General features: G+C 39.0%; 1 protein-coding gene across 5 annotated transcripts in view; it reads right to left on the bottom strand.

Annotated features, from left to right (window-relative positions):
- The window catches only part of LOC128257738 (adenylate cyclase type 5), a 39,670-nt gene that overhangs the window by 7,178 nt on the left and 8,325 nt on the right, over positions 1 to 24,167 (bottom strand). For all 5 annotated transcript variants that reach the window (XM_052988909.1, XM_052988908.1, XM_052988910.1 and 2 more), the window contains 22 exons: positions 19,605 to 19,855; positions 18,611 to 18,865; positions 16,851 to 16,962; positions 15,058 to 15,212; positions 14,041 to 14,516; positions 11,968 to 12,338; positions 11,783 to 11,903; positions 11,232 to 11,415; positions 10,186 to 10,335; positions 9,404 to 9,525; positions 7,994 to 8,086; positions 6,936 to 7,082; positions 6,370 to 6,528; positions 4,189 to 4,333; positions 4,027 to 4,121; positions 3,791 to 3,950; positions 3,156 to 3,253; positions 2,846 to 2,936; positions 2,652 to 2,765; positions 1,277 to 1,426; positions 534 to 694; positions 29 to 162 (listed from right to left, as the gene is read on the bottom strand). In XM_052988909.1, coding sequence (XP_052844869.1) covers positions 29 to 162; positions 534 to 694; positions 1,277 to 1,426; positions 2,652 to 2,765; positions 2,846 to 2,936; positions 3,156 to 3,253; positions 3,791 to 3,950; positions 4,027 to 4,121; positions 4,189 to 4,333; positions 6,370 to 6,528; positions 6,936 to 7,082; positions 7,994 to 8,086; positions 9,404 to 9,525; positions 10,186 to 10,335; positions 11,232 to 11,415; positions 11,783 to 11,903; positions 11,968 to 12,338; positions 14,041 to 14,516; positions 15,058 to 15,212; positions 16,851 to 16,962; positions 18,611 to 18,865; positions 19,605 to 19,826 — 3,715 coding nt within the window. In that variant the 5' untranslated portion in view covers positions 19,827 to 19,855. The remainder of the gene's footprint in view (positions 1 to 28; positions 163 to 533; positions 695 to 1,276; positions 1,427 to 2,651; positions 2,766 to 2,845; positions 2,937 to 3,155; positions 3,254 to 3,790; positions 3,951 to 4,026; positions 4,122 to 4,188; positions 4,334 to 6,369; positions 6,529 to 6,935; positions 7,083 to 7,993; positions 8,087 to 9,403; positions 9,526 to 10,185; positions 10,336 to 11,231; positions 11,416 to 11,782; positions 11,904 to 11,967; positions 12,339 to 14,040; positions 14,517 to 15,057; positions 15,213 to 16,850; positions 16,963 to 18,610; positions 18,866 to 19,604; positions 19,856 to 24,167) is intronic.

Genomic DNA, 24,167 nt, shown 5'->3' on the forward strand with positions numbered 1-24,167 from the left:
ACTCCAGCCATAATTAAACTTGTCTCACCCGTGGCCTGCAGCTTCCAAATAAAGTCCAGGCGGTAAGTGGCCTCCGTCTGGTGGCTGTGGAAAATCAGCGCCAGCATGAATGCAAAAAGGAAGATGGAATCAATTATGTAGCGCAGCAGAGCTTCCTCGTTCCTATTCCAATGGCCGGATGAAAAAAGTCGGTGACAAAAAGGTGCAATCGTTCCGAAATGGCGACAATGACGAAGTTATTCCGGTCCATTAAAGGGTAATACGGCGGCAACAAGAGGAGAAAACGAACAAGAGAAGTTACTGCAGCGGCTGACAAAATGAATCCATGAATCCAGCTGGATTCCGAGTTGGTGCTAAATACAATTTTAATGCAGTTTGCGGCTGCCGTAAATGCATTTCAGCTGGTCCCGACCCTCTGAACCCAACTGAAATTGCATTACGCCATAATTCGTTTTCATTCAGAGATAGCGCAGCTGCCTCGCTGAATGCGAAATGCGGGATGTTGTCAGTTGGCTGTTGGTTGCTATACTTACGCCAGTTCCTGGCTTATTTCCCTGCTGCGCGAGTACAAGTAGGAGGAGCAGGCCATGTAGCTGCCGGAGGCCAGCAGGAGCAGCAGGAGCTTCAGCAGGATGCGCAGCACTTGGTAGGTGGCACAGCTCATCATCGAGAGAAGAGTGAGCAGCAGGAAGGTCTGTGGAAAGGGAGGCGGCGGGGAAACGAATCAAGGAATTATATATTCAAAACCCGCCCACATAGCAACAAAATGCAGAACAATCGATGTTTTTCTTTGCCAGAAGGCCAATATTTGCAAAAAATGCTGACATCTAAAGTTTATCCTATTCAAAATATTGAAACTTTTGCCAGACGTAAGCAGCTTAAATATTTAGCGATTATAATAATGACTAAACGTTAAATTTTATTTTAAAAGTGGCTTTTAAAGTATTTTTTTATATTAAGAAATATTAGATTGATTTTAAAATGTTACTTTGGTACTTAAAATAATTAAGTTGAAAGTTAAAATAATAATTTTTTCTATTAATATTATATAAAAGCCAATACCATTTTTTTTAAAGGCAAAGAAAAGTAATTATTTTTATAGATAGGATGGTAAAAATAATATAACTAATGTTTATATATATATATATATATATTTTAATCTGGTCCAAGGAACACCCAAATTTAAGATGTTCTTAGTAATATTCAGTTTGTTTATCACTAAAACAAATTACTTCATTCTTTCATTCGCGTATTTTTTCTCAGTGCACTCACTCACATTGTAGGCCAGATAGAAGTCACAATCGGGATCCTCGGGGGCATACATCTCCGCACCGAACTCGGTGGCATTCAGACTCACGTTCGCGCTTACATCCAGCCAGAAGCGCTTCCTCTGGAGCAACTCCAGCTGGCGGGCCGATTCCTGGAACTATGGAGAGCATGGCTAATTAGCTGGGCGGCCATGAAATTCACATCAGGCAAGTTTAACGATCTGCGGCAGATTTTAACGAGCCTCCAACAGGTCCTGGCCCCTGCGAGAGTTGGGCATTAAGCGTGGCCCAAAATGAATACGAATGCCTCTTAAAGTGCCATTAAACGCGACCCGAAACAAACACAAAAGTGACAGCGAAATGTCAAAGAACTCTTAGCCCGAGACTTGCTGCAGACAAAAGCCACGGGCCTTGGGGCAGGTAACAGGTTGCCCATAAAGCCACCTCCCACTTCATCATGTGAGCCGGGATCTGGGGCCGGTACTCGTTGGTCTTGGCCAATGCCGAACTTTAATGGAAAAACTTTTGTTTTGACGCGCCCCAAACGAAACAACATCGGAGAACGCAACAAGCGCGCCGCCCCCGAATTTGTTTGGACTACAAAACGTAAATTTTATTTTTATTCCTTTTAAGAGGTTGCCTGCCTCTAGTCGCAAACTTTTTCCCCGAGCTCACACAAATGCACAGCAAAAGAAGGTTAAAAACAAGTCGGAAAAACTTGACTTAGTCGAGATGGTTGGGATGCCCCACAAAAGAACGGGGGGAAAGTGGCCCCAAGGCAGTTTAGATTCATTTTATATTTCGGCATAAAAACACTAGAGATGGAAATAATCCCAAACTCTTGTCTATGGAAGCGTAATGATAGACCATTCTGTTTGAGCATTTGTTGCGCATACGCAGCGTGTGTCGCATTAAAGTCAACGAAATATCGTGTGTGTGGAAGCGGAAACAACTTTTTTGACATAAATTGAAAGCAAAATATTATTTGACAAATATTTGAGTATTTGATACAATCTAAGGAGGAAAGAAAACCAAATGGCGATTTAATCTTGTTGTTATACAGCGTTTTTTGACGCCAATTGGTCGTGTTTGACCGCAAAATTTGTGATCCAGCAATAAAAAGGTTACAAAATATTGTTATTGTTTCATTTGCAAGTCGCCTTGTAATATGTAGTACAACAAAATCAACCCAGCAAAAAATGAAAGCAATACCAGTACAGTTTAAATATTTAAAGAAATTAGTGAATCGCAATTAAATTAAATTTGCCAGGTTCAAGCATTTGCTTGCCCTTTTTGAACTTCACTCAAATATTTAAGGGCCGGGCAATTAACACAGACAGCGATTACCCCGCCTATTAAAGTATATATTTTATATATACTCACCATGGCCAGCAGGGTGGTGAGGACAATCAGGGCGACGCTGGCGAAGGCGAAAAACTGCGATATCCTGCGATTGCTATGAATGCGCAATGAGAAGCGTTTGATGTCCGACGGCAGCTAAAAAGTTTGGCATTCCACGGGATGAAAAATGCAGATTGTCAACGAACCTCCTCCCCCAGAACTCTTTGTGTGCTCACCTGAAAGTTGATTTTGTGACATGCCACCAGAAATACCAGGAACCCGAGCAGAAGCAGAGCGCCCGTGGACAAGGCCAAAGTCAGCAGGGAGCTGCAATGGAAGAGCGGGCTGCCAATTTAAATGGGTGGCAACTTTTTCGGCACAACACGTATACGCAGTGGTGGATGCAAAAGAGTTCACGGGCCGGCGGGCATATCAGCGCCTCGCTTGGACGCCCCAAAAACATTAGCAGGAAAGGTGGTTTCCAGCTCATCCATTCAGGTTCCCGTTCCCGTTCCCGTTCCCGTTCCCAATCCCCACCAAACTCACCTCCGGAACACCACCAGCCGCATTATGCTGGTGCCGAGCAAAACCAACAGACTGCAGTAGAAGTAAACACACAACATGCGATCCGGTTCGCTGGCGTACTGCAAAACAGAGTGGTAAAAGCACGGTTTAGATATACATTATGTATATTTGTTCACTGCGCGATGGTAACAATAGCCCCGGAAACAAATATTCGGTCCTGGTTTTTACTTTAACCATTGTGGAACATAAGCAAAGAAATGTAAATAAATTTTTATGTTTGCACTATAGTAAACTTTAAAGCTCTAATGGGTAAGATTAGGAAAAAGCATAAGCTAATTTAGAATTAGCGTGTATAAAGGCATTTTATAGTTAGGTTTTAAGCCAATCGATTACGATTTTAATATGTGGGTTCTAAAAAGGCACACATATGTGCAAAATTTTAATAATTAATACTATTGTATATTGAGTATATATTTTATTTGTACTTAAATCAATGTATTTGTTTACTAAGCAATCTAAAAATGTATACTTGAATACTTTGGTAGGAAAATGAAAAATTAACATTAAGAGAAAATCTTCTATCAAAAGCCTGGTTCGGAAGGTATAGTTTTTCTAAACTTATGAACCATCTCTTTGTTTATTAAGCAGTTTTCTACCTTTCTCTCCAGCACATTGTCCTTGAAGCAGAGCAGCAGGGACTGACAGTGTTCGGCCCTCAAATGATCAATGCTGCGGGCATCGATGGCGCGCATTAGATACTCGTTCACCTCGTCCTCGGGATCCTTGGCACTCTCCGAACTGTCGCCAAAGCCAAATCTGCAGTTAAATAAAATGTAAACAATATTAATAAAATTACCTAAGCAACAAAGAAAATTAAGCATTATAAACCTACTTGGAAGTGTGCTTTTGGGCAGTTCCATGGCCCATCATGCGTAGCTCTTTGGATATGTTGCCGTTAACCTGCAGTCGATTCCGTGACTTTTTATGCTAAAAATAAGAATGCATTCCACGATTCGAACATTAAATAAATTAAAATATATAAAAGCAAACTCACAGGCCTGTAAATATCACCCGGCACTATCAGATACGTTTCAATCTGATGATCCTTGAGATACGAATTGCGTTCGTTTCCCTTGCCGACCTCCACTTCGTAATCGCCATCCAGACACTTAAGAGTCTCCTTGGTTATGTGAACGCGTCTGGGAATGTCGTAAAAAAAGGAACAAAATGTATAAAGGACACATCCTAATGATTATCTTTATCAGCTGAGTGGTTTTTTTTAGCTCGTGTGGTTGGACGGAAAATGTAGTTAACCGCAGGAAACACTAACATTACATGCCACACACACGCTGCAAACCCATTTTCCACGCCCACATTTAAGGCGTCCGCCTTTTCCCCTTTCCGCCTGGATGTTCCTGGCTTGCTAAATAGTTTTTAATGCTGTTCTTGGCTGCAGAAGCGGAGAAATCCGCAACAGATGCTCCTGGATCCTTTGGCTGCCAAGTAACTGCCTGCTGTTGATTCTATTGATAATTACACGACGCTTTGTTATGGATTGCTGCAGTCCACATTCCCCGAGGCCACTTCCTTTTGCTGCTAACGAACTTTCTACATGCCACACTGGCCCAACTCTCGGCAGAAATTGCAGCTTATCAGGCACCTAGGTAAGGCAATGGCTCTGGCTATGGCTATGGCTATGGCTATGGCTATGACCAAGCCAATGCAGCCACCCACTGCAGCTATTTGCTTTTAATTTCACCCGGGACACGGCTAACAAACGAGCTGCCGTCGCCCAACTGACCCAAATAAACTCAACAGTTACTTAAACTTCCACCCGAAGTCGCAGCGTGAATATTCACAAAAAACTAACACAGAAGGAAAGCGGAGAAGGAAAGGGCTCGTTGCGAGTACTTCGACCCTTTGTTATCTATTATTTTGGGACACTTTAACGGCTTCGTCTTCAAGTTGGTAAGTGGGTAAAACTGGACTCTCAAACGGGCCATAAAACATTCTTAGGGACCGAAACCTGCAAATGTGGTAGTTTGGGTTTTGATGCGGTTAACAGCATACCGGTACATTTGATCAAGTCAGGTGATTTTAAAATGCTGCTGATCACTGATGATGAACATTTTTTTTAACAATTAATTACTTTAGTTTTAGTCCTTACTATATAAATAAAACAAAACCTAGAAAATACAGTATTTCTTTTTAATCAATTAAATCCTTTTTAAACATTTTAGATTATATGATACATGGTTTTAGTAATCTAAAAATAGACGAATCAAATTTGTCAATAAAAACATAAAAAATTAAATGAAAACAGACTGTAAAATACTTGAAAAATAATAAAAGATTAAAAGACTACTTATTTTCTTTAAAAATATCTCCTTTTTAGTTTCTTTTAGCCTGATACACCGTTGCCAACCTGAATCTTTGGTGCCAGGGTATGCGGGCAGAAACAAATTGCTGGAGTGTTGAAGTAAGTGCAGCTGAATCAACAGCAACAAAATATTGTTGTGGGGGCTCTTATCAGTGGAGGGCCAAGTGGGTGGCGTTGGCGTGGGCGTGAGCGTGGGCGTGGTGCAAGTTGTGGGCCATAATCGATTGGGCAGGCTGCTTAAGGGGTCTTAAAGAGGAGAAAGGCAAGGACTCGTCAGTTACCAATAACTTGACGCCTTCAGCAGGCCACAAGACGCATGCAAAATGCTGTGTGGGCATGGCAATTACAACGATTAAGCCAACAATTGGCGAACGCACACCCTTGTGTCGAAGGACGCAGGCCGAAGGACGAAGGACATACGTAGAGCGGCGACACTTTTGGACTTTCAAGTGCCGTTATGGGTGGTGCTTCGCACAATATAACTTCTGGCCCAGCACAACAAGTTGGCTTTAATTGTCGCCAATGCTTTTATTGGCCAGAATTTCGATGGCCGAGGATATTATGAGAAACATTCCCTCTTTCACTGCCATTATTCACAGCTGTCGCCAGAAATGGCTCAAACTGACCGAAACGGGATTTTCAATGGATTGAATTGGATTTGCAGGCAAAATGAAATAGAATTTGGCCAGGGAATGGCACCAAATTGAATTGAATTGGGTCGGATTTCCCAAGTCCAACCCACAAGATGCCCAAGACAATGGATACTTTCGAAGTGTCAACCGACGACAGCCACAGACGGCAGATCAATTAATTTCAACTGGAAGATTAGAGATTGACCACAGTTAGCACACTCACCCGGGTATCCCGCCGCTCTCCATGTGGTTGGCCAGCGTCACGTCGTTGGACCAAACGTCGAACTGCCACTTGACCAGGCCCAAAACGCCGCAGTGCACCCGACCTGTGTGGATGCCCACTCGCATGTTCACATTCACGGCCATAACCTCGCGGACCAGCCTGCAAAATGGGAAGAAAGCGGTAACAAAGGAGCACTTCACTACACTTAAAGACTATACTATATGGTACTCTTATTTCGTATGCCAATATTGTCTCAAAGACGAAAATTATTTAAATGACTTAGATTCTGCACTAATTGCGAATTATAAAAAATAATTACTGGAAGCCTACTTTACTACTAAATAAAAACTTATATATATTTGCCAATGTATCTGTATATATAGTGCTATATATGCAAATATTCCATAGCTACTGTTACCATTTATTAAATATTATACAACTGGGATTTTGGAATACAAGGACAATGAAATATCGTATCCCAGCTCGTTTTTTCGCTGTGCAGCCACAACAAAGCCACAAAACAGCAGTTTCCCTTTGTGTTTCTGTTTGCTGATACGGATACTCACGCGATGGCGTCAATCATATCGAGTCCCATTTCGACGGCACAATGGGCGTGATCCGGACGGGGTTCTGGCAGCCCGGAGACGCAGTAGTAACAATCGCCCAGCAGCTTAATGCGTAGACAATGATGCTCCGCAGCCAATCGATCAAAGCTGCAATGGAAATGGAAAAGTGGAAAAGTAAAGAGATTGAAAAATGGACAGAAAAATCGCCACAAAAGGCTGTAAGTACGAAATTCAGAAGGAGACAGCCATCATCTCTCAGTTTGGTTCATTTTAAGGAAATAAAGCTTTACACAAAAGAAAGTATGGATTTCAAAGGGTTACCTTTTCTAATAACAAGCGACCCAATTAAAATTTACCAAATTTGGGCAACTAAACAGTCTTCAATTAATTAATATTTGTTTTATTAAATAACATTTCCTTTAAAAGGTTACACAATTAAGTTATTAATATTTGTTATGCCAGCAGAACCAATTAAAATTATTCCTGTAAGTTAATATTTTCAAGCGGTTAAAATAAAAGGCATTTTTCTATACAAATTCTTACATTTCATTCTATCTTCATCGATAAAAGAAACTTGTTACTGGAGCCTAAGCTCGTTTACGAAAAGGTCAGCAGCTTTATTTGTTTGCCCCGAGGTCAGTTTTCCCTCGTTCACTTGTAGCAATTAATACAGCCACAGGCTCTGTCTGGGTTTCAATTTCATGAATAAGACATGGACCTAGACAGATGGACGTGCACTGGGAGAAATTGCATAATCAGAAGATCATTTACGGAAAGTAAAGTAAGAGTAAAGGTACAGTATTTTAATTGAAAAATTACTCAGTTATGTTTCTATCTAGCTTTATCAGCACTTGTAAACCTTTGTGATTTTAGTAACAAATACTATTTTAAAAATTACTAAGTTACGCAATTGAACCTGATAAATGATTTGCTTAAGAAACTTATGAATAAGTAGTGGTTCCCGTTTTTTTCCGAGTGCATGAATTGTTTGCCATTAATTATGGCCACAACTTCTGTCCCATTCAGGAGGCACTACCAATACCCATCCGAATACTCACCGGGCAAAAAGCTCGTTCAGCAGACGTACCAATTCCTCGGCGGTGCACTGATCCGAGAGGCTGGTGAAGCCACAGATGTCTGCAAAAAGGATGCTGGAAAATGGGGAAAGGGAAATGTGAGTCGAATAAGGGCTTGAGGTGTAGGAAAAGCCATACGCAGTGAAAAAAAGAATATAAGACCGCTTTCTACGGATTTGACTCAGGCCGAATATTGTTTTAAGACCTCATCTTCTAACATATCTTCGATTTATGATATTTCTTTCAGTGCAGCAGCAAAGATCCATTTCAAAAATGCGGTTGGCTTTTGCTGAAACGTTAAATTTTTGAGGTTTAAATTTCCTTAAACTTTGTTTCAATGTTTGTGTCTGCAAACAGGAACGACGTTGAGTACTATCATTTATGTTATAAGTTATTTTCTCTTTATTGAAGCCCCCACTGGAATTTTTAATATTTTCATTGTTAAAAACTCGGTTGACTTGCGGCTTCTGGAATATTATTTCCCCTTTATTTTAAGCTGAATTATGTGTCGGGAATTTATTCTCGTAAATCTAACGATGTTAAAACCTTTTTTCGTGACGCTTGGCGTTTACAACAAGGCCATGTGTTGACAGAGCCACGTTAGCACTGCAAACTGCTTCTTTTTGGCTGATTTTACGACTCGTAACTGAGAAGGGCTTAGGCGGCTTAGCGCGTAATTTAATACAAAATGGACGAGGGCAAGTTTGGAATGGTAAACATAAAGCAAAGTAACAATGAAAGCTGGTTACGAAAGTTGAAAAGGGAAATACTCTTTTATTATATGTATTCCATGTTGACATATATTCTTATAAATTCGCATTCAATTAGGGACATTATGGTCCCTTAAATAAACTATCTTTAAGAATCGGCTGTTTTAATAATAGACAATGCCGTATTTGACCAAAGGCTTATACAGTTTTTTCGAATTTGTCGTAATAATTTTAAGAGAAAACGTTGTGGCAGCTAAGAATTATATTTAAATTTCTACTTGGAAATTCTAAGGACTGACATGTCTAAGGTATCTTTATCTTTATCTCCCCAACTGTATTTCATTTTTCCCCCTTGACAACTTTGAGCAGAAATCCCAGCAACTTTTAAAAGGAAGCGAACAAAATGCGACAGACAGAGGACATTTTTGGCTCAAACAGGTGCGCCTCAAAGTATGCTTTATTATGCTTGGTTGACTGCCGTGTGTGTGCGTGTGTCGTTCGTCTTCCGTGTGTGTGTGTGATTTTGTATCTGTGTACGAGGCGTTGTGCATTTGGCTAAGCTCCTTTTTGGCTTTGCATACAAATTCATTGCTCGCGTTACACGCTCAGACATTCAGAGACTCTCAGGCGAGCAATTTATTGACTTTGCATGCAAATAAATTCCCCACCCACCGCAACTCACCTGACGTTCTCGTGCCGCTGGATGTATATCTTATGGAACTGTGTGTCACGTGGCTGGCCCGCAATGTCGTCCTTCATCTCCATGGCCACATGACGCGGCAGCACCGACAGCAACAAGCGTTCCTGCAACAAATGGATCTGCTTTAATACCCACATCCAGTACAGCAACCCGAAATACGATTCGCAGTTAATTCTGTATTGGAATCAGCCTGCATAAATTAACTTTACGATTGCGTGCTCTATAAATAGGTCCTGCAAAATCGCTTATACATTTATGAAATTTCCCATTACAGGTTTCATACCGTAAGTTATAACATGAGCGCTTAAATTTCCCTGTAGTTATGCTTCTATAACTCTCTACATTATATTTACTTGTTGAATCCAAGATAAAAGGCTACCCAAATTCAAAGAAAGAGTAGGTGACTCGGAAATGAGATGAATCGGTACCCCGCTGGTAGGCATTCGCATTCCGTTTGATGCAAACAATTTCAGACAAATTCACTCGCTTTTCATTTGTTTGCCATTTGCCACTGTTCTCGATGGCCTTTTCATGTTGTACTCCCGCATACCAATAAGACACCTGCTGGTTTTTCATTGTCTACAGCTATAAAGAAGTTTCTCCAGTTAGGACCATTGCCATCAGTTGGATCTATCAAGTTAGCTTCATTTCTAGGTATTTATTTTAAGATTAATGAAGTTTTATTAGCTGTCCGAAAACAAAAACTTAATATGCTTTTCTTTTCTAAAAACTGCAACCTTTTCCTTCACTTGCAAAACACTCACCTGTTGTTGGTTCTCCCGCTGTGTCCTCAGCCTGGCCTCGATGCACTGGCGCGTCTCGATGAACGCCTTCCTCTGAGCCTTTTCCTTGGGCCAGTGGGTGTAGACGCCGGTGAGGTTGGCCAGGAGCAGGGCCACCAAAGTGCAGAGCAGCTGCGGACGGAGATGGAGGTGGAGATTGAGGCATTAATGACATTACCAGCCATAAATACGGGGAAAACAACACTTGGGAAGTTGTGTGGAGCAGGAGCAGGAGCAGAAGCACCCTCCACATTCTCGATTTCATTCAATTTGGCGGCAATTTAATTTAATTTCATTTCATTTATGTCTTCTCCCAGGCCCTTGGACACGTGCCACTCTCAGCTGCTGTTTTTCTCCCTGATTTCCCATTTTCCTTTCCCGCCAAGGAGGCAATTAAAGCTAGATGGCTGCCCACTTCGCTCTTTTGTTACGCAGTATTTCAATTTTATTATTTGCTAAATCAATTTGCATTTGTGGCTCAGTGAAATGCCAAACCTGTTGATAGATTGCTTATGCATCATTTGCAATGTAAACAATAAAAGCTTTTTTTTAATCCGAATTAAAGTTGAACAAAGCTTGCTTTCAAATATTTTAATATTTTTAATATTTTATTGTGTTAATTTCTGTCTGTAACTAAATTCCAAAAAAGAAATAACCTAACCATTCAACTTAATACTGAAGTTAAAATTATTTTTGTACATTTGTTAACAGGATTTAATAAAATATAATATACTCTTGGATCAGCTTTCATATTTCATTACAATTTTCCAGCTTAGAAAATTTATTTCAAGTTTGTTATTTTTAAAGGCCTGAATCTTGACAGTTTTCGCCTGTATAATAAATTTATCAAAGACTTTTGTGCTATAACATTTAAGGAAATACTTAATTTTAACATCTTTCAAGCATTGCCATAATGTAATAACATTGAAGAAAGCAATTGAATTGGACATAAATCAAGCATAAGCTCATACAAACCACAGTAATTAACCAATATCGAAGTCCACACGTGTATCGTGTTTACCACTCACCTCGTCCCACTGGAGCACCTCGGCCGCATCATTTTGCTGTCTGGCGGCGAACCTCAGGCAGGTGTACAGATGGACGACGCTGAGGAGGATGCCTCCGATCAGGGCCTCCCTGAGGCGGAGGGGCAGCATCGTGTAGGTCATGTAGATGAGCACGATGCAGCAGGCGCTGCCGTTGAAGGACTTGCTGCCGGGGGAAATCGGACACGAGAAGAGCGATTAGTACAGTGGGGCCCAGATGCGGCTGTTTGCATAGCATGACTCAAAGTTCTCTTAATTAGCGAGCCGTGAAAGATTAATTATGCCGGGGACCAAGCAACAGCTGCCGTGCACCGGAAAAAACTTGGGTACACCAAAATTAAAGTGATTTTTTATGTTTCCTTTAACTATGTTATCTTTGAGGCTATTTAATTTTAAACAGCAATATAAAATTAAAAATGCTTGTAACAAATTTGATTTAAAATTGATAATCGATTCGTGGTTGAATAGATTAACAGCTTTGAGTTTTACTTTGCTCTCTGTGGCGTCGAAATCGGTGTAACTTGTAAACCAACCTGGGCTGCATGGCATAGCTGACGGCCACTTCGATGGCCAGGAAGGTGCCCAAAATAACGTAGGACACGAGGACCAGGAAGATCTCGTTCATGGCCGGCTTGGAGAGGATGCACAGCAGGACTGCAGGCAAACACAAAGAGATTAGGGTCCGAAGTCAGGCGAAACCCGGCGATGAGTAACTCACAGGCATAAACAATCCCGCAGATTAGCATGACAATGAGGAAGACCAGCTCGGACTCGTCCACCTGCAGCAGGAGCAGAGACAGCAGGTGGCCATAGCCCAGAGGAGTGTCCAAATTATCGGTGGCAGGTCCTGCGCTTGACGATGTGTTTAACACTTCATCACGTTCCGCCTCTGAAATTTGATTGTTTTCGCGGACAGGCGGCGTATACGTAATGCGTTTGCTCCGCCCTTCAACGTCACCATCATCGTTAGCGTCATCGGCACGAGAAACTGTGTACACATCATCGGGGGCAGTGTCAACAATCAGCTGAGTTCCTATGCCCTTAACCAACTCAGTATCCTGCAGACTCCGCTTCTCCCGTATCCTGTATCTGCAATAAAGTCCGAAATTTCATTTTACTCGCATCTCAATTGATGATTATGTCTGTTTTGTGTTTGCCCAACTATCCGTCTTGCCGGCATTTATGGCCAGCATAAATATTTGTGGCAAAATAAATCTAAATGCAAATGGAAATGGCAGGCGAAGCAAATTCAAGGAGTCAGTTATTGATAACTCGTACGAGCTATTGATTAAAGCATTGTCTTGGTGATTTTGGATGAGATATTCTTCAATAGGTTGTTTTGTTGTTTGAGTCATTTTTATTTTGTGCTCTCCAATTTTTTGACATTTAATTGAGTGAAAATGGCATAAACAAAACACAGAATGCCGATTTATGTTGTTTTTGGACATGTTATTCAGCACCAAAATTCACTTCATATTCCTTCCAGCAATTTGTGCTAAAATCCACATTTTTTGGTTTTTTTTTTTTTTTAATTAATTATTTTCCTTTGTATGAAAATAAATTGCAGTAACAAAGCACAGAATGCCAGTTTATGTTATTTTTCTGAGAACTTATTGGCCACCGAAATTCACTTAAATATGTCTTTTAGCAATCTGTGATTTGTATTTAAATTTAATTGCATTAAAACCTAAAAGTAAAATTCGATTGAGTTTAAATACGTTTCTATTATTTTTTTTACCATTGAATTTAAAGTTGAACATTACTTATTTAAAGGTTTACGCCAATGATTTCCAATTTTTTTCATTTTCCAAGATTACGTATTCTTAAATTTTACCAATCATTTAACCGTTGCAATGCATTTACATTATTTTGTCCTTTAATCAATTTAAATGAAACAAAATCAAATTTAAGTCGCCATTTCATACATTATTAAAGCCTTGTCATGGATTCTTTTCGATCAATTGTGGCCTTTGCTTCTGCTAAAAATACTTTTCTATGGCTTAACTTGTTCCAGCCCCTGCAGCCTGCTTTAAATTCAATTTGAGCCTACTTTGTACACACTTTTATGGGCTCAGCTCCATTCGGACAGCCTAAAGTTGTTTGATTGAATTTCAGGGGAGCGCTCAGAGTAAAACCTCAAATGCGAGCTGTGCAAAATATGAATCGCCTTTCGGGGAAAACTCGTTGTCGGTGGGGGTGACCTGTCAATACTGGCCACTTCCTTCACATCTATATTGCTCCCCTTCACATTAAGCTGCGGTGACGTTTAGTTTGCTGTTTTATAGCCAAACGAGGATATATATTTTTTTTTTAATTTTTAACTCTGTTAAAAAATGTAATCTTTTCTCACATAAGACGGTTTGCAAAAGATATTACAATGAAATAAGAAGGTATATACTTCTTGGCACCTAATTAGCCTTACATTTCATGAGTAATGCTAGAAATTGTTAATTTTTTGTGCAATATTATATTTAAGACCAATTTGGAGTTTCTACTGATATAAACAAAGAAAATAAAAGTACAAAATTTTTTCGCCCGTAATATTCTTATTTCAAAATAAGTTTATCCACAATTTAAGCCTGTTATATTATAGTTTTACTAATAGTCATGGCTTTATTTATTTTAATTTATTAAATGTTACAATCCTGCGCTACAACAGTAAACTTATTGTTATTGAGCTAGTCACTTTTTGTGGGATATGTCCATTGACATGAATATGGGATAGAGGTTCATGGGATATCAATATTTCTTTAGCTACTTTTTAGAACCAATTGTTGGCATCCCTGCTCACCTGGTGCGATGTTGTTGGTGTGACTTGTGCTTGTAGCGGTGCTTGTGGAGCCGTCGATAATGTTTGCGCTTCTGCCGACGCCACTGCCTCCCTGTTTTCCCATTATCGCCCTCTTCAAAATCGGCGAGGTCGCGGCTAGGGGCGGATTTCAAATCAGAGCCACCCACCCCTTTGGCCACCCAACTGGGATTTGAATCGAGGCCCAGGCCCGGAATGAAGCTCCTCCCGTGGGCAATTTGACCCGCCGATGCCGGTGGCTTCATTGTGGTGGTCGTCAAGTTGCCACCGGTCGCATTTGCCTCCAGTCCGATTTCGCTGATTTCCAGCAGCAGGTCGGTGCTGCGCTGCAGCTGCAGCGTGGTAAAGACCAAATGCGTGCAGGACAGGGCCAAAATCAGGACTAACAGGAGCGCCAGAATGTGCGTCGTGTTGCTCTGGTTCATACGCAGAAAATACCGCTGATACAGCATTTCCACCTGATTGAAAATGGAAACGGGGAACGAGCACACTCAGAGAATTTATTTTCAGATATTTTTTAACTAAATACATTCAATTTTTTGAAACAATTTAACAATTAAAACGTTTAACGTTTCAAAAAGAATACAAATTAAGAAATAGGCTATTAAAAAACCCTTTTTTATTAAAAAATAAACAAATTAAAATAACTTATAAATAACCTAAGACCAGCACTATTAGTTCAAGACTTTTTAAATTTAAGGAATTAATCCGCATTCAGAAAATGATCAAAAAATAAATATTTTTTTATAAAAACTTTTATTAAATTCCAAATAAAAAATAATAAGTTATTCAATTAAGTCATCATTTGAGTTTCATAATTTTTGAAGTGCAGTAACAAGTACTTTCTAAAAATCGTTTTGCCAAGTGCTGGAAAAAAAAGTTGAGCAAACCGAGCAGCAAAGCCGGCGAAAAAGTTTCAAAGAACGATGGTGGCAAAGGAGGAATTGGAACTTGTTGGGCAAAGGATTTCACGCTTAGCTTGCAATGTAAGTAGCTTACCTGGAGATTCTTGAACTGGTGCGTGGAGCAGAGGCGCAGAATGATGCGGTTTAAACGGAACCAGAAGGAAATGCTGGGGCTCACATTGCCATTGCCAGCTCCGGATCCTCCGCCGCCCGGACTCGGATTGTTGGCCTCCACATTGCCGGCATCCCCTGAAAGCAGATACATTCAATTGCGGCAAAGTTTTCCATCCCAGGCCCATGAATATGCTCCTACACAGAAGCCAAATTAATGAATACCTCAGCCATAAAGTTATCCCAACTCAAGCTGTAACTGAAATTCATCTGCAATTACCCCTGAAAACAATTGTGAGTTGCAAACAGAATTTGTAAGTTCATTTACAGCTGTTGTAGTTTCACATTTGAGCAACCATACAAATGGAGAAATGCTTTGGAATAGATTAAAATTATGGAAACCGTAGTTACAAATCCAAAACAGCATGAAATTGGAAATTATTGGTATTCGCAGGAGGGCTTTGATTGTAAATCGTCATTGACATGTGTGAATGAGCAGGTAAATGCAATTTTGTTCTTCAATGAAAAATTTCTGTGCAGAAAAGCTATCTTTGACAGATGACTTTTAAGTTAACGTGTTATTTAATATTAATAGCTGTGCATTCATGTTTAACATATAATTGCCAGTCCAATTAAATAGCCATCTGAGTAATCTGTGATGTTTTTCTAAATAAATAACAATAGAAACATGTATAATTCATAAACTAACTAAAGGGATGAAAATGTAAAGCCTGGGCTTAAAAACTATTAGCTTTAAAGATACAAATCAGTGATTCGTGACCTACATGAGTATGTGATATTTTTATTTATTGTTATGAATAAATAATATATATATTTAATACTCTAATGAACTAAACATTCAGTTCATTCTCATTCAATCACCCCAGAACTATTTAAATTTTTTTTTTAACTTGGTAAACACATCATATGTATCTTTTTGGGCGAAAAAACGTATCGAAGTAAGTCAAGACACCTCTTCACCCACATAAACATATTTCTGAGCCATTGTGACATCGAGTACAATTCATTCGCTTAACGTGTTATACACATTTTCGATTTGCCAGCCATTGTGGGTGGCACATCATCGTCAATGCTCCTGACATTTTTCTCCCTGTGAATGGAGACCTTGATTTCAAATGCAGCACACAAAGCCATAAAATATTTTATTGTAAAATAGAGAACGTCAGCCAAATCGGCATATTAAAATCATTCAACTGTCCTGTGCCCTGACCACAATGCAAAAAAAAACAACAACCACCATTAAACACGGAGAGGAGGAATGGAATGGAAAGGATCTCGGAGTATGTTTTTATATGCATCAATAAATAAATGCCAAACGTGATTATGTAAATTTTCACAGAAATCTACGCAGCTTGCTCCATACAGATGTCTATCGAAGCCAAGAAAACACAAACTATAATAAATCTGGGTGGTGGGCTGATGGATGCTGGGGCGATGATATGGGTGGGTGTGGGAGCCAAGGCAACCTTGAAGGGGGAAAAGGCGATATGTGAGTGAAATACCAATGACGAGGAAACGTGAGACGAGATGAAAAAGACGAGACTGCGAAATAGCCTCGTCAAATTCAATATGACAATGACAATCAACTTGTGACATTTTGAGCGGTGTGGTTGGGGAAAAGTGTGGGGGTTTTCTCTCACAAAGGAAGACATGTGAGCATGTTGGCATTTTTATTGACCCTCAGTAGCCCCGTTAGCAGCGATAAGCGCTTTCCTATTACCCAAGATTTTTCCCACATTTTTTCATTTTTCTTACCTGGCTGCAACAGCTGGGTCTCGTCACGTTGGTAGATCATAGGACTGTGGCAGGTGGAGCTGGAGTTGGTGGAGTCCATGGATTCGTCTATATTGCAGCGCGTAATCCCAGCCTTATGGGGTTAAATGAGCGAAATTATATAATTACTAGCGCTGTCAGGTATGAAATTTCATTCACATATTTTTTTAATTATGCGATAGCCACAAGCCAACTCATTTTTTTGTAAACTTTTAAATTGGTTTTTATTGCAAATATTTAAAACTGTTTAGTGATGTGTGTTATTAAACCAATAAAAATGCATTATTGCACTTAAATTAAAACAAAGAGAAAATGTCAATTAAATGCCTATTACAAATACTTAATTATAGGTTTACGAAAAACATTACTCGCCTAATTATCTTGTTACAAGGGATTTTTATATAACTTTTTTGGTGGTAGTTAACTTATTAACCTTTTCAGCTGATCAATTGAAAGTTTTAATTTTAAGATATATTTATATTTAATATGTTTACATTTGTGTCTTTACACGAAAAATTCATTTGGCTCTTGTAAGTATGCTATGATTTTTTGCGTGGCCCGCAAACAATTGAACTAAACGTTTTACACACTCATGCACACCCACACTATCGCATAAGCACTCACACACACAGGGGCAAGTGTGTTTGGATCCCCGCGGCGTTTTTAACCAAATTGCCGCCCATTTGAATGCCAGAAATGTTTTTTTTCCTCGCTCCTCTCACTTTTTTTTGCCTTTTCAATTTGCTAAACTTTGTCAATTGACTCTTGACAACGAACGCAAATAGAAATACTCTCGCACACACACGTGTGCAGTTGCTAAGTGGCCCCCTGTGCATGTCAGCTTAGCCATGCATGTGTGGGCGCTTGCCTGCGCGTGTGTGAGTGTATGCGTTTTTCAGGACACGGCTTGTTAGTTGGCATTAAAACACGGTTGTATAGAGTAACGTTTCATAAAAACTATAGAGAGGAAATATATATAAAACTTAAAAACTCGTTTGATAGTAAAAGGTTACATTCATTACGTTTCCATGGAAGTACATATACAAAACGAACATCACATTGCAAATAGTTTATTCACCACTATAAAAACGTATTCTAATTAAATTGCACTTTTATTTTATACATTTTTCTACGGCTTGTTTGTAATCACTATAAGGCAAATTTTCAAAAAGAGAAGAAAAACTTAGCTTTTTCTGGATAAATAATAGAACGGTGATAACGGTATAGCAAAAATACAATAAAGTAAAGTAACTAAAAAGTAAATAAAATATATATTAGTTTGTTATCAGTCATTAAATATTAAATAAATTAATAAAGAACTTAAATAAAACACAAATATGTTGAACATATTTGGAAAGTTCTCATGTTGCTCTCCAGAGTTTTCCCTCAAGCCCGATTTCGGCATCGATTGCGATAAAACAATAAATTTAATTAAAGCAAAGTATTCTGACATGCTGTCGACTTGCTTGTGCCAGATTGTTTGACTTTAAATAAATTTCCCAGGGCGAAGTGAAATGTTTGTTGTCCCTTCCCATTTCCCATTAGCAACTTCAGTAATCAATGAAATTTTATTTAAATTTAGCTCGGCCCGGCTTATTTGCGGCACAATTAAATTAAATATTTAAGTCCCACAACAGGTGGAGTTGAGATGGGTACATGTAGATGTGGATGGGCAGTCTGCCATCGACGTTCCGTCCATTAGACGGGCAAATTAATTGATGCCAGAGCCCCCTCGAACTCACCGCAATTAAACTGCTGCTAACCATGGCCTTGCCTCCCTTGGCACTCGTATTGAAATGTTCGATCACCTCCCAGTTGGACTTCTTGGGCGTCGATGGCTGGGTCTGTGTCTGCGGTGAGCCCGCTCCCGAGGAGAATCCTCCGCCCTTTCCGTCCTGGCCGGGCACATGCAGCTCCATGGAGGCCTGCTGGCTGCCCCCACTTCCCGCTTGTCGCAGGGAGGCCGAGCGGCTGAAGAACTTTCTGTGCTTGCTCTCCTGCAAAATTAAATGATGAAAGTGTGAGTACACTAATGGAAAGAACATCTTCAATAATGAATAACCCTGTTTATCAATAATTCTGATGAACATATTGCTGGCGCTCCAAATTAAGTCCTGATGTGACTGCGATATTTCAGAATGGCTTTAAATTTAAATATTTTGTATTCTGACTTAAAATAATTTTTATTTTAAAATAAATTAAATCGATAGTTTAATATTTTTTCAATAAAATCTAAGTCTAGCTTTCAGTAAATACAGATAGTTTTTTAGTGTTTATTTAATTATAACTTTAAACATCGTCGAAGTAATTTTCAAAAGATTTTACAATTTTAAAATTTGGCTTCTTAGTTCTTAAAGTGAATATTGTAATTAGGTTTGCTGGTTTTAGGACATTAGAACAAATTTGAACTACATAGTTTGATGTAATTTATCAAATTAATGGTAAATTTTGACGACTTTTGGCCTACGCTTTTTTTATGTAATTGTGTTTTAGGTAAATTTTTTTGGGTGTAAAATATCTTTTTACTGTACAAAAAATGAATATCATATTTAAGAAACTGTGTATTTAAAATGCATCAAATGTAAAATTGGAAATAGGTATTTTCAAGTTACCTTTTTCAATTGTTAAAAACTCATATCCATTAATTAAAGTGTATAAAGTAGGATCTTTCCTTTTCCCCAGTGAACTATTGCACAATGATTTTGTGTTTATGGATGTTGGGGTCAATTAGCTTACCTCCTTGCTGCTGGCAAGGCCAGAAGTTCCAGTGCCAGGACCTCCTCCGGCTCCTCCTCCGCTGCCGCCCATTCCGTGTCGCATTCCCCGGAGGGAGAGGCGCTTGGACCACTCCCGTTTCTGGCTCTCCGATGACAGCGACCGAAAGATGTGGGTGGCACCACCGCCCACTCCACCCTGGCCACCTGGGCCACCTGTTCCCGTACCTGCCACACCACTCATTGGACTACCTTGAATCCCAAGCGCTGAATCTGAAAACGAGGAGATGGGGGAAATGAAATTGATTTTCATTTTACATGCTAAAAGAGGCACAAAGAACGAGAGGCAGTGCGCTAATTTCTAAACAAATTGCCAATTTTTGCGCTCGACAGCGACAGAAAATGGCATTAAAACAATAAATTCGATTTTGCCAAGCAAAGGCAGAAGAAGGAAACCCCAAAACAAAGCAACTCAAACAGCAAACTGCCGCCCCCGCAAAAAAGCATCGCAAACTGACGCCGCCAATAAATATATCGTATCTACTTTTCGGATTCCCCCCAGCGCCCACTTCTCTATATGTACATACATAAATACATACATATATATAAGCGTTTTTAAGGTTTTTTTTCGTTTTTTTGGTTTTTTGTTTTTGGGTGCCGGCCCACTTAAGTCTCACGAAATGCTCGCCAGACACGCAAGGCCCGATCAAAACAGAAAGAGATGGGCAGGGCCAGAACGAGTACAACTTCAGATTGTTTGTTAAATTTTCGAATGAAACAAAAAGTCGGAGGAAGAAAATGCAAAGAAATTTATCAGCGATCAAGCGAAGTTTTAATACCCTTTTAAAGTGAAGGAGATTATCTAAGAAATACCGCAGATGAGCTGGGAGACTGAAAGCAGAGATTGTCTTGTATTTATGACATGCTGCAAAAATTGTTTACAATATGCAAAGAAATGGAGCTTAACTTGAGCAGGTCCTAAGACAATTTGAAATAAAGAAAAAACTTCGTTTCACGTGACTCATTTTTTGTTCTGTTCTTTCTTAAGGTATAAGCTGTTAAACATAAAATAAGAAAGAAATATATAAAGAAACATAACATATATCAAAAACAAAATATAAAAATGTAGAAGCGTCTTTAGTTTAAAAAAGTATTTTTTATTTAATATTCTTTATTCTTAAAATAATTAATTATAAATTATTAAATAGAGTTTAAGATATGTAATTTTTTCACACTTAATTAATAATAAAAACAGACTAAAAACTAAACAAATACATTTCCAAACCATTTATCTTAACTTGTTTCATTTTAGCTACCAAAACATTGCCTGCCCTCCCAATATAGTCAAACTGCCCGATTTCATTAGCATTCCAAACAAAACTGTGCCACAGACAACAGCAAAACAAAAGCAGGGTGAGAAACGGTGCGGGAAAATCGGAAATAAAAGGAAAGTAAGCAGTTTGAGGGAAAACTTCCATTGTGGAAAGTCTTAAAGTTGGGCTCAGGCACAGGTCGTTCGCCGGCTTCTTGGCTCTTCATCGTCTCGTCTTCATCATCGCCGTCTTTTGCCTTTTGTCGGCTTTTGTTTTTAGCCAGAGGCGGCGTTAACAACTTTGCCCGTACAGGGCAAAGGGGGCGTGGCAGACGGCAAAAAGGCGGCAGAGCAGTTGGGAAGCAGGCCGAACACAAGTGCCTGGCCAACGGCATAAATATGTCAAAAACACAACGCTCCGCGTGCTATAAACAAATTGTTTTGCTGTTGCCAACAAATATAAAAAATTTCAGCAACGAAAATTTGAACGAAAAATTTAATAAAAAAATGAATATTAAAAAAAGATGGCAAAGAGTTCTCGCAGAAGTATTAACCTATCGAGTAACAAAACAAACAGTTCGCTTAAATTCACTCAAGAAATTCATTGGAAATTCCGTTGAATCAACTCGCGCAATTTGCCATTCAGAGTATTTTGTTTTCATTAAGCTAAACATTTTTGCCACCCGCCAAGCTGAAAAAATTAGAAAGCGGAAAAACCTGAAACTCATAACATAAACTATGTATTATTTCTAAATTCTGCTTATAATACATATTTTCATTTTTCGAGTGCTATTAACAGAATAAGGTCATAGTTTGTGCAATTTAACACTTAATTAACTTTACGTTAAGCTTTTGAATTTCTTTTACGCAACAATAAAATAAATAGAGTGATCAATCGATACTTTTTTTAGATTCTCCATTAGAAATTCGCTAAAAGAAAAGTCTAGTAAACTGACATCAATTAGGAAAAGTTTTCTTACTAGTAAAACTAAAGAGACAACTTTATGTATACTACTAAAAGTCGCCAAAGTTTTTCCAATATCGTTCTTATATAGAAAATAGACAAATGAAAACTGAATTTCGAGGGAAGAAAAGCGGAGAGGATTGCCTGGCAATTGAAAAGCCTCTTTAACGAAAGCTCATAAATGTCGTCATCGTCTGTCATTGGACACTTATAGCTGCCTTCAGGAATCATTCACTGAGTGGCTTAAGTCTAAGCTATTTTGCATTTTCCTACGCCTGCCTCTTGGACTTTTCCAAATCGAAGGAGACAGTGAAGAGCGTGCTGACAGAAAGCAGGATACAAATAGATTTAATTGGCTTGAACTGTTTGGTCCTCTGAGGATAATAGGCAACAGCTGAGTACGTAATCAATCAAGAATTATAATTTTGGAATGCTTAATCACATGATTAATTACAGGAAGTCGCAGAAGAGAAATTGGTTATCATTGTGCACAGTTTGCCAATCATTAGCAATCATTGTGGTATTGAAATATCTTTGCTTATATTACTTCTCAATTTCATAGAGCTATCATAATACAACTGTTTTCGGCAAATCTATAATTACAGCTTATTTCTAAGCACACCTTAAATTTCCTTTCGAAGGTGTTATAAATTTTTCTTTAGCAACCCCCAATACACCCTTATCCATATTAACTTCATACGTTTATCCCGTGTTTGCATTTCTAATACAGCAAGAGCTGTGAAAACTCCCACTAAATCAATGTCATCGCTCCGCTGTCCCCACTCCCAGTATATTTACACACCTCACCTGGTAAATGGCGAACAAACAGTTTCGGCATGCAGGAAATAATGGTTTATCGCCTCGGTTATATTCGATTCGATCCGTTTCGATTCTATCGATGCCGCAGTCCAATGGCAATTCATTATGTTAATGGCGCTAATGGTCTGGCAAATATTGTACATGCAAAAAAAAAACACCATCGCAGGCAAAACAAGAAAGCAGAGCAACAACACCAGGATAAACTTTTCTGCCAGCTTCGAGCAAACAAAAATTAATAAAAACAAAACCAATTTGATAAGCGAAGCAAATTAATGAGGGCAGCACTTTTTCTCGCCCACACCCTCGCCAAAAACGCGACATGTGTAAATGGAAAACAAGGAGGAGTACTTAATCGCAGACGAAATGTTTAGACTATGGAGTACCTGGTACATACAATTTTTTTTTTTTTGATTTTATTATTTAATTTTAAAATTTGATCTGATATCAGAAACATATAAAGTCACATTTTTCGTGTTTTGGGCAAGTCAATTAAAATAGTTTAATTTTTGTTTCCGTCTATTAAATATTTATGCATTATACAGCCCGAAAAATGGATTAAAAGCAGCACCTTAATGATATCGAAAGAACATGTTTGGGAGCTTTGTCTGCTCTCTCTTAATGCCTCCTCCTCATGCATATTCATTCATTAACCGGGCTGCAGAACAGCTGCTGGCATTTGGCAATACGCACTGTCCCTCCCCCCACCCACACACACCCCCTATGGCACCACATCCGCCACCGCTTCTCCAATGAACCACCAATGTTTCAGCTTCTAGGTAAGTTCTCTCTAAATATAGTAAGTGAAGCCAGCATTCACGCACTAACACACGTGCGGCCAACATTTTCCCACTCATAAATATACGCAACAAAAGTACTGAAAAAAATCAGTTTTAATTCAAGTGCGGGTTTTATTTTAAGAACAAGTAATCATAAATGAATTTTAAGAAAATTTGTATGTGTAACTATCTTATAAAAACACAACTCTAGAAACCTTTTTTTGCTCAGTGTAGATTATTTATTATTAGAGACCGCAAAATGTTTATGCTGCCATGTGCTGCCTGAAGTTTGTTGTTGTTCCTGATTTTTTGGTTTTTGCTGCCTTTTTGTTTACGCATAGTCATCTTTTGGCGTTTTGTATAATGTTTGCATTTAATTTGACGAATTTAGGTGTTGTTCGGTAGGAAATTTGCATTGCCAAACGAATTCATTAGCCGGGCCAAAAGTTAGAATATAGGTGGAAGTGCTTGTGCGAGTCCAAAATTGGACCTGGCAGTGAACATAAATCAAGGTGAGCTAGGAAAGCTTTTGACTTATCAAAGGGTAAACACAGTTAGACAATCACAATGTTATTTAACATTTCCCCTAAAAGGAAAACTGTGTTTAGGAGTTTCCCAAAATATTTGATTAGAACATTTAAAAAGAAAGGTTTAATAAAATCTTGTTTTAAAACTTTTTGAAGAAATGTTTCAATTGGAAAACCTACAAATATA

This window comes from Drosophila gunungcola (assembly GCF_025200985.1).
Source record: "Drosophila gunungcola strain Sukarami chromosome 3L unlocalized genomic scaffold, Dgunungcola_SK_2 000002F, whole genome shotgun sequence".
Classification (NCBI taxonomy): Eukaryota; Metazoa; Arthropoda; class Insecta; order Diptera; family Drosophilidae; genus Drosophila; species Drosophila gunungcola.